At 45.9% G+C, this 11,013-nt stretch overlaps 1 protein-coding gene across 1 annotated transcript; it reads right to left on the bottom strand.

The window, feature by feature from the left end:
* Positions 1-283: 283 nt before the first annotated feature.
* On the bottom strand, positions 284-6,982 carry LOC121879616 (protein O-linked-mannose beta-1,2-N-acetylglucosaminyltransferase 1-like). Its single transcript, XM_042386284.1, has 13 exons — positions 6,652-6,982; positions 5,991-6,041; positions 5,715-5,791; positions 5,201-5,404; positions 4,736-4,949; positions 4,240-4,370; positions 3,752-3,822; positions 3,388-3,648; positions 2,923-3,118; positions 2,009-2,199; positions 1,476-1,662; positions 863-972; positions 284-500 (listed from the first exon to the last, which is right to left on the bottom strand). Exons 1-13 carry the CDS (start codon positions 6,752-6,754, stop codon positions 299-301), a joined length of 1,998 nt encoding a protein of 665 aa, XP_042242218.1. The 5' UTR covers positions 6,755-6,982; the 3' UTR covers positions 284-298.
* Positions 6,983-11,013: the final 4,031 nt, after the last annotated feature.

Here is an 11,013-nt window from a genome sequence, read left to right as displayed (position 1 = left end):
CTTACAATTGGTGACCTTATGCCGTCTTAGAGATCCTAGTGAATGTCGCACTTCATCTACTTTCCCTATTTACATCACCTTCAAATCTTTTGTACCTGGTGAGGTCCGATAAAGTTAATTTCTCTCTCTGCCTCTTTCTATCACACACACACATATATATATATATATATATATATATATATATATATATATATATATATATATATATATATATATATATATATATATATATATATATATATATATATATATATAAATATATATATATATATATATACACGCATCTGTCAATCGTCATTCAAGTCCCCGATGACCTGGTTGTAGTCTCAGCTTGCCTGGTGAGGAAGTTGTTGAGGTCAAGGTCAGGGGTGAGGTCAGGGTGGCGGGCGAGGCGAGGGTTAGGTCTGAAGGTCAACTCCCACTCGTCCCTGGCCTGACCTGCTGCCTGGAGGTCCCCCATGGAGGGCTTGAACACCATGTTCTTCCTGGGGTTGTGTATACTGGGGGAGACACATAAGAGGGGTTAGAGGGGTGGAGGAGAGGTTGTGCAAGCTGGGGAAGAGACACATAGGAGGAGGTTAGAGGGGTGGAGGAGAGGTTGTGCAAGCTGGGGAAGAGACACATAGGAGGAGGTTAGAGGGGTGGAGGAGAGGTTGTGCAAGCTGGAGAAGAGACACATAGGAGGAGGTTAGAGGGATGGAGGAGAGGTTGTGCAAGCTGGGGAAGAGACACATAGGAGGAGGTTAGAGGGGTGGAGGAGAGGTTGTGCAAGCTGGAGAAGAGACACATAGGAGGAGGTTAGAGGGATGGAGGAGAGGTTGTGCAAGCTGGGGAAGAGACACATAGGAGGGGTGATACTCACCAGAACGGCGAGAAGGGGCAGCCTACCAGGTAAACCAAAGTGCCGCGCCATCGCACTCGTATCACGCCCTTGTAGATCTCCCGAGTGCTCTCATCGTACGTCCGGAGGCACTGTTTGAGAGAGAGAGAGAGAGAGAGAGAGAGAGAGCAAAAACTTTGAATCCATGGACAGTGTTGTATTTTCTTGACTTCCAAATTCTTAATGACTAGTGTATTAACTAACCAAGAAAACGAGCTTAAAGACTTCAGTAATGCATCATAATGTCAACTATCTAACTGGTGTCTCTTATTGTATACAGACCAGTAGTTATGTATTGTGTAGAATACAGTTTTAGATGTGGTTGAGGTACAGTAATATAGTCTTTTCTTTGTAGATGATAAATCCCCAGAAAACGAACATATCCCCATAAATCCCAATACCTCATAAATTCACAAAAATACCACAAATCCACATAAACTCCATATATAAAACCTTATAAATCCCCATGTAACCCCATAAATCTAGACAAATCCTCATAAAACCCAATAAATTTCCATAAAATCCCGATAGTTCCCATAAAACCATCTAAATCTCCAGAAACCTTATAAATCCCAGTAATCCCCTAACAACCTACCATAAGGAATAACTTGAAGCTGTGGTACTTGTCGTTGTTGTCCTCAGCGTGTAGGTAGAGTGCTAGGGGTCGAGAGCTGTTGCGGGTCACCCAGGTCATGGCACACAGGTCACGAGGTAGCGTGTCCAGGGTCTTGGCTACTTTCAGGTCACGGGTCAACCGTTCGTCGTACCTGTCCCGGATCATTCTGTTGAGGGGAGGAGGGGGAGTGTCAGTGTGTGTGTGTGTGCTAGAAACGTCACAGATACATTACACCAATGTCAATGTTCTGCGCTGGTGAATGTATCTCAATAAGTGTCAACAGTTTATACGGGAATTTTCTTCATTATGTTTACTATACTAATATGAAGATAAATTTCTGGGGAAAAATATTTACTTTTTATTTCCCGTGAATGGCCAAGAGATATATTCATTATTTAAATTATCTAAAATGTTTTTATTTTAGTAGTGCTCAAAATATTACTTATTATAGTGTGATTGGCTGTTTCAAATGAGCAATATTATTATTATTATTTTAGGGTCCGCCCACATACTGGTTCACATCCATGAGGTCGACGTGAGGCAGGTGGTTGTAGATCATACGGTTAAAGAAGACCTCCTGTTCGAATCCCGTGACGTGGACGCCAGCTGACCCTGAGTGGAAGGTCCTGGACACTTCGGGGAACACCACGTCGCGTCCCTTCCTCAGGTCCTCCCACGCCAGCCACCAGTCCCAGTCTCCCTTCTGCAGGAGAGTGAGGTGTTGTGTCGCCTTCTCTCAGTACCCCCTTCCTCGTCAACCATCACCAATACCTCCACTAACACCAGCCACCACCAGTACCTCCACTAACACCAGCCACCACCAGTACCTCCACTAACACCAGCCACCACCAGTACCTCCACTAACACCAGCCACCACCAGTACCTCCACTAACACCAGCCGCCACCAGTACCTCCACTAACACCAGCCGCCACCAGTACCTCCACTAACACCCGCCACCACTAGTAACCTCTCCAACACCAGCTACCACCAACACCAGCTACTACCAGTGTTTCCTCACTAATCAGCCACTCCCAGTACCTCCTTCCATGCTAGCCACAACCAGTACTTCCTCCAAAACCAGTTACCAGTCTTAGTCTCCCATCTGCAGGAGAGTGAGGCATGAGGTCCCCCACAACGTATGGCACCTATATCCCCCCAGACGCTCCACTCGTCTCTACACTGTTGTCGATACGTCGCTCATACATACATCATCCAACCCCTCCTCCTGTGTTCCTTATACGTTGTGGTAGTTCTCTCTCCTCGCTCTCAATCTCTACAAACGTCCTTCTCTCTACATATAACCTGCAGTTAATTAAATAAAGGTGTACAGGCAGCTAATAATATAACCAAATAAAGTCCCTGACGCCAGATGTTCTCAAAGGAGTGCCTGTAGAGACACAGGCACCTAGTGCCAGCTTAACTTACCCCTGGCGGCACCCACTTCTGGATGACCTCGCTGCTGTAGGCGCGGGTGATCATCCAACCGTACATCGGGTAGGTCCTCGCCCTCAGCAACACCTGCGGGTCGCTGGCAGTGTCTGCAAAGCTGTTACTGCTGTAGGCGTTGACGCAGTACACGCTGGGGTCCAGATCCAGTAGTGGCGACACCTGGTGAAAGTACCTGTAGGGAGGAGAGGTTGAGAGGGTGACGTGGTAGTTGAGGGAGACACCTAGTGAATTACCTGTTATGAGGAATAACAAGGCTAACTTTCAAGGGCAATGTTTTAGCCCTTTGTATGACAGGAGTTTCTCCCAGCTAAATAAAATCGTCTGACTTCAGCCAAAAGAGAATACCTACGGGAGCCGCTGCCCTTTAAAGGGTTAAAGGCAATTTATTTTAAGCACACTCCTTCAAGGATAAACTTTGAAGGACATGGAAGGTGTTGTCACCTGAGTAAGTCGGGTGAGAGGAGGAGGTCGTCCTCCAGCACTATGGCCTTGTGGGCTCCGGCAAACCTTCTGAAGACGCTGTCCAGGGCGAACTTGACGTTGGCGTTGATGCGGTTATTATGGAAGCCCTCTGGCCTGTGGATCACCACGCTCACGCCCATCACCTCCACCAGGGCCAACGTCTCCTGGTGGGCGCCGTCCACCACCACCAACACCTCTGTCTGCCACGCCCCAGCCATCGTGAACAACTGACGAAGCAGTCTGTCCAAGACACCAAGAACGAGGAGGTTTAGCACGTAATTCTGGGTCTACGGAAATGTTTTATATTTTAGTCTCTCTCTCTCTCTCTCTCTCTCTCTCTCACCTGTATAAGTAATAAGGCTTGAAGGCAGTCACCACCACCACGGGTATCTGCTCCTGGGTAGATAAGAATTCCTGTGAAGAGTGAGGAGAGAGGAGTCAGGGTCAGCTGTGGCATGTAAACAAACGTTGAGTGTAGAGATCAGCTGACTCAAACAGGTGTAACTAGTCTAAGGAACATATGTCTCGATTACACACACACACACACACACACACACACACACACACACACACACACACACACACACACACACACACACACACACACACACACACACACACACACTTGTAATTCAGAATACATGCGTCAGCAGTTCAGAAAAAAAGATAACAGTAGTCTGGTTTGTATACTTCTGTAGTTCAGCTTAAATACCCCTGTAGTTCATAGCACATACACCTGTTGTTAAAAAATACACAAAATTAACCGGAATACACTATCTGTAATTAAGAATACAAATAACACTTGTATATTAGTACAGGTGTGTCTCTCACCTGTAACCTACGGGTTTCAGGGAAGAAGGTATCGTTACAGGTGCACAGGTCGCCATACCCCTCGTACCGCTCGCAGAAGGTTGCCTGACGGTACATCCTAGGCCGAGTGTACCAAGGGCACCGTACCTGACCTGAGGGAGGTAGAAAGGGTAAATTATGGGCAAGGTAGAGAGTGAAAGAGGGAGGGAGGGAGGGAGGGAGCGAGGGAAATGAGTGAAGAAAAGGAACGAAGGGGGGGGGGGCGATTGAAGGTGAAAAGTGGGGGAGGGAGAGGGCAGAAGAAAAGGAGAAAGTGAGAGGTTAAAAGTGAAAAGTGAGGGAGAAGAGGGAGGAAGAAGGGCAATGAAGAAGGAAAATGATGGCGAGAAATAATGGATACAATGTGAAAAGTAAGGGAGAAGGTGAGGGAAGGAGTTTAATTCACAGTTTCTCGTATCAAAGGGAGAGTATTTGTGTTATAGGAAGCTCTACCACTATAGTGTACACAGTGAGTTACCTGGGTCAGTCTTGGCCACATAAACATCCAAGTGAAGATCAGAAGACGGGTACCTCTCTAGTCCTCTTGTGGTAGTCGCCTCAGCTAGGGTCTTCCCGCCCACTACTCCCACCCACGCCCACACCTCCCCCTGCGTCGCCTTCGCCGCCCATCTCGACCCTAAGGATGTCAGGGTTTCCTCAGCACCGCGTCCCAGGAACATAACCCACTCCGGCTGTAGGGGGTGAAGGAGGGGTGATGGTAGATGGTGGTAGGTCGTGTGTGGTGCAGTGGTGGTAGATGGTTGTGGTTTCAAAGGGTGATGGCTTTAGATGGTTGTTAATGGTAGTAGCGATGGTAGGTGTGGGTGGTAATGGTAGAAGGGGTAGTGGAAAGTGGTATATGGAGGTAGGGTCCTCTATCTATCTATCTATCTATCTATCTATCTACTATCTATCTCCTCCACCCTCCCCGTGCTCCACTTACCACTCCCACCAACACGATCACTCTGCCATGCTGCACGGAGGCCACACAGTCCTTCAGTCGGGCGTGCTCTGCGGGTTGGTACGTAAGAAATTGCCGTGCCATCATAAGATTACCCCGCCCCCCGTGCACCACCAGTACGTGCACACCAGAGTGGAGAGCACCGTACCTGCCCGTGTTCACAGCCTCTCCCGTACCCTCATATACCTGTGGGGTTGAGAAGATGATTAATCGATCAATGAAATAATAAAAGAGGTGAATGGGTGCTTGATAATTTTATGAGTACCTTGTTATCTCTCTCATTCTTTATTTCTCTCCTTTTCTTTTTTGTATTCCTCATCTTAAGCTTAGTTACCAATGTACATATTCACTCGTTTATTAGATAATCTGATAATAGATAAAAAAAAAATGTTGTATGACACACGACATAACACAGACAGATAAGATCATCAACAGACAGCTATATAATCAAATTATCAGACACACAGACGTACAGACAGAGAAACAGTCTACTCACCAGTTGATCGTCAATCTTGAGCGTCACACAGGTGGTATTGATGCTAACAGACAGGTGAAGGTGACGGGAGATAGCTTCTGTAAAGGTGACGCCATTACCTATTATTATTATTATTATTATTATTATTATTATTATTATTATTATTATTATTATTATTGTTATTATTATTATTACTGTATTATTATTATCTCAAAACGAAATAAGTTAATATATATATAATGACAAGTCTTCAAAACATTTATGTCACCTTTGATGTAACGAGACAAAAAAACTTACCTCGTATACGGTTATGAGTAGCCAGGTTGTAAGGCTTGTAGTTATGACCTCCTGTTGTGAGAGGTAAGAGTGGTGGTGAGAGGTGAGGGTGGTGGTGAGAGGGGAGGGTGGTGGTGAGAGGTGAGAGTAGTGGTGAGAGGTGAGGGTGGTGGTGAGAGGGGAGGGTGGTGGTGAGAGGTGAGAGTAGTGGTGAGAGGTGAGGGTGGTGGTGAGAGGGGAGGGTGGTGGTGAGTGGTGGTGAGAGGGAAGAGTGGTGGCGAGAGGGGAGAGTGGTGGTGACAGGTTAAGGTGGTGGTGAAACATACAAGATAAAACAAAAATAAATATATAAATTGATGAAGGAGATAAATAAAAGTGTAGTAACATATTATTAGAAACTGTTCACTTTACCTGAACAATGAACATGAACAAGTTGTATTAGAAAATGTTCTTCATACATGTTCAATGTCTCTCATGCTTACTGTCTCTTAATGGAAAGTTCAATATATCAAAATTGTTCATTGTCTCTCAAAGGGTTATTCACTTTCTCTTAACTGTTCACTGTCTCTCAAGGGAATGTTCACTATCTCTCAAATTTATAAGATTAATAGCCATTATCTCCCAAAGGAATATGACAAATGTTCACTTTGTCTCAATGTAACAGATACAAGAAAAGACTTACTGCCTATGTTCCTCCACCGCATTGACAGCAGTTCAGCACCTTCCGTCACCGTCACCAGCGTCACCGTCACCAGTAACACGTATCCTATACATCCGTCACCCATGATACACGCTCACGTCCATGTGTTACGGTCGCCACACTACGTTCTAGGTAACGGGCGCGGGCCGTCACGCTCTTCTAAACGGAATTATGGCCGCCAGACTGTCCCAAGTAACGGAAGTACCTCTAGTTACCCAGCGGTATATTACTTGTTGTCAAGAGCTCTATTGTGTTTCGTGTTACGCCCTGTTACGGCACGTTGTTAGTGAATAACAGAGCCTAACAGGTATGAGATTCCAGAGCACGAAAACAGATTCACTTAACACTATTCTTCTATTTTTTTAAGCTACAGCTAAAAGGCGAAGTAATAATAATAATAATAATAATAATAATAATAATAATAATAATAATAATAATAATAATAATAATAATAATAATAATAATAATAATAATAATAATAAATAGTAAGGCTGATGAAAGATTGGTAAATTACACAGACAAAAATATTCGACTTACTCACTTCCGTTATATTCCTGCTTCGAAAATGTTAAACAAAATCCGAGTTATCAGAGGTCGCCACAAGACTCACTCAAGAGCTCTCACCCTCAAGTCTCGGCGTGATCACAGCTCAACAAAGTAATATAACCTGTACTACTGTATCATACTCCGGCACACAACGTTACCACAGCGCTATAAATAATTCATTAACACACTTTGAAAACAATAAAACACAGATCAAGTAATGCTGTGATACTTATGATTAGGAATTACAGTGAATTTACAGCCTTAAAAGACTATAACGATGTAAATTGGTTTGAACATTAAGTAAAATCACAGTTTAAACAGACGAGTAAAAGTACAGCATGACAGACCAGGCGCCCTGGTGTTATCGCTTGGAAAACTGCAACGTAAGGATAGTCGAGCACCTGATGAGCCAGAACGGGCGCTTATACTGCCGTGGCCGGGTGCTTCAGGTGGGTGTGTGAGAACGAGAGGGGGAGGTGTAGGTAGGTAGGTATGTGGGGAGGGGGAGGATGTGGTGAGAAAAGAGTACTGGGGAGGGGACAGGGAGGGTAAGGTGGGCAGGGGGCTGGTGGGCAGGCTGGTGGTGCTCGTACCCTACCTGACTGCCAGCACATCTAAGTGGACCACCTCAGGCACCTGTCTGAAGGGTGCCAGTTAGTCCCTTTTTCCCTCTGTTTGCTTAATCACCCCTCAGAGGATGTTTCCGCCATTATTATTATTTTACTTTTAAGGTATTTCAGGACTGGGAAATTTTATGTGAGGCATTTTTCAACTAAAGTTGTATAGAATGAAATTGTTTTATTTTAATTCGTGCGTGCACAGAGGTAAACAATAAAGTAGACTATACTACTGAAAATTACGATCCTCATATTATTCAAGTCTATAACCCTAACTAAAGACCTCAGTTATTTCTTATACCTGTACTGGATATCTAAACGTTTTCCCTTGAAAATAATGTTTTGCTTTCCAGCAGTGTCCTGAACTTTAGATGAGGAAAACCAAGACAAAACTGCAGTGCGTTGGGTTGGCCAGTTGTGGTAGATCGTGTGTGTGTCTCACATCTAACAAGCCGGTTTTCTTGCTTTTGTGGGGTTAGAGGTGATGTATTTTTAGCCCAATAATTAAGATACAGCAACATACCTCTACCTCTGCTTGTTGTTACAGCTGTTAGTTGTGAGTCGTAACTCTGGTTAGTAAAAGGGGACTTCTGTTTGGAAAGATTCACAATATCGTTATTGTAAACTCCACACTGAGAGACAACCTGCTTTAGCACCTTAGAAATGAAGAAAAAAATAATATCTGACAAAAAATAAACGTGGATGAAGGTGGCAGCTGGGGTCGTCAGTGTGGTCCACTTGTTGTGCACATTATAATGAAAACTGTCGATAGTCAGTGACACACAGCTCGTATCTAAGTTTAACACGTCTCCTTGGAAGCATTAAGCCAGAGGGAAGAAAATTAATCACGTGTTGTTATGACTAACAGCAGTTAATCCCCCCTTATGAAGCCATCTACTGCTGATGACGTCACGGTATTTCACGGAGAGAGAGAGAGATAGAGAGCAACACCTGACATGTTTTATGAACCCAAACTTACTGTACTGAGGCAGGAGAGGAGCGCCTGTGGGGGCCAGGGATTGCCTTCAGCGGATACCTTAGTCCTGTGTGATCGGTATCTAGTCCCTATATTTTATGATAATGGTATAATAATCATAATCATTGTCAGAAACATTTGTTTGTGGTTACAGATGCGGTAGAATGAGAATACATAGAGCTGATTGGGGAGCTGTACATTTACCCCGACAAAATTAATAATTAGTTTACTTTAATACCTAGTGTAGCCTCCACCTGCTGCAGGTGTCAGAGTGAATAATTTCTCCATCAAGCTATATCACGCGATCTATCATAATGTGATTATCTGTGTAACAATTAAACAAAATGAGAATTACATACAGTTTTGTTGACTTCACCCAACACTACACTGTCTTAGTCAGTATAATACCTTGGATGTTATTTATTCACTGAGTTGTAATATTCTTATAAATGCTTGTACACACTTCAAATGGTAGGAATGTTCTTGATGAGCTTCCGAGAGAGAGAGAGAGAGAGAGAGAGAGAGAGAGAGATGTGCTCCCCTCTCTAATCTGAGTTGGACTGCTGCCTAGGGGCGGGAAGGAAGTCGACAAGTTGCCACAACACTTTCGTCTGCATATTAAGAAGTTAGACACAATAACTTCTCGGCTTGCTGTGAGTGAGGGTAATTGAGTAGTATATTAGTGTGTTATACAGCACATACACACTGTTGCTAGACCAACACTACACCTTGTACTACACTACACCCGGCACTATACTAAACCCTGCACTATACTATATCCAACACTATACTAAACCCTGCACTATACTATATCCAACACTATACTACACCCAGCACCACACTACACCCAGCACTATACTACACCTAGCACTATATTACACCCAGTACTATACTACACCCAGCACTATACTACACCCAGCACTATACTACACCCAGCACTATACTACACCCAGCACTATACTACACCCAGCACTATACTACACCCAGCACTATACTACATCCAGCACTATACTACATCCAGCACTATACCACCCAGCACTATACTACACCCAGCACCACACTACACCATATTACACCAAGCACCACACTATGCTACCCCCAGCACCACACTACACCCAACACCACACTACACCAAGCACTACACTACGCCCAACACCACACTACACCAAGCACTACACCCAGCACCACACTACACCCAGCACTACCACACCCAACACCACACCACAACAAGCACTACACTACACCCAGCACCACATTCAGCACCACACCACACCCAACACCACACACACCCAGCACTACACCAACACCACTACACCAGCACTACACCACACCCAGCACCACACCACACCCAGCACCACACCACACCCAGCACCACACTACACCCAGCCAGCACCACACTACACCGCACCACACCACACCAGCACCACACCACACCCAGCACCACACCACACCCAGCACCACACCCCAGCACTACACTACACCAGCACCACACCACACCAAGCACTACACTACACCCACACCACACTACACCAGCACCACACACCACACCCAGCACCACACCACACCGCACCACCCACCCACCAGCACCACACACACCACCAGCACCACACTACACCAGCACCACACTCACCAGCACCACCACCCCCAGCACTACACCACACCCAGCACCACACTACACCAGCACCACACCACACCCAGCACCACACTCACACCCAGCACCTACAACACCCAGCACCACACTACACCCAGCACCACACCACACCCAGCACCACACTACACCCAGCACCACACCACACCCAGCACCACACCACCCAGCACCACACACTCACCCAGCACCACACTACACCCAGCACTACACCACACCCAGCACCACACTCACACCCAGCACTACACCACACCCAGCACCACACCACTACACACACCAGCACCACACACCAGCACCACACTACACCCAGCACTACACTCACCCAGCACCACACTACACCAGCACCACCACACCCAGCACCACACACCACACCCAGCACCACACTCACACCCAGCACCACACCACACCCAGCACCACACAACACCCAGCACCACACCACACCCAGCACCACACCACCCAGCACCACACCACACCCAGCACCACACCACACCCAGCACCACCTCACCCAGCACCACCACCACACCCAGCACTACACCACCCAGCACTACACTACACCCAGC

This window comes from Homarus americanus, unplaced genomic scaffold (genome assembly GCF_018991925.1).
Source record: "Homarus americanus isolate GMGI-L3 unplaced genomic scaffold, GMGI_Hamer_2.0 scaffold10624, whole genome shotgun sequence".
In the NCBI taxonomy this organism is placed as follows: Eukaryota; Metazoa; Arthropoda; class Malacostraca; order Decapoda; family Nephropidae; genus Homarus; species Homarus americanus.
Note: the sequence above shows the minus strand (reverse complement) of the source record. Positions and strands in the feature narration are given on the sequence as shown.

Excerpts from the sequence above, each read along its gene's own strand:
- LOC121879616 (XM_042386284.1), bottom strand. The coding sequence starts at position 6,754 with ATGGGTGACGGATGTATAGGATACGTGTTACTGGTGACGGTGACGCTG. Across the intron at positions 973-1,475 it reads GCTTCAAGTTATTCCTTATG|TGCCTCCGGACGTACGATGA; the intron begins GTAGGTTGTTAG and ends TCTCTCAAACAG. Across the intron at positions 501-862 it reads TGCCCCTTCTCGCCGTTCTG|TATACACAACCCCAGGAAGA; the intron begins GTGAGTATCACC and ends TGTCTCCCCCAG.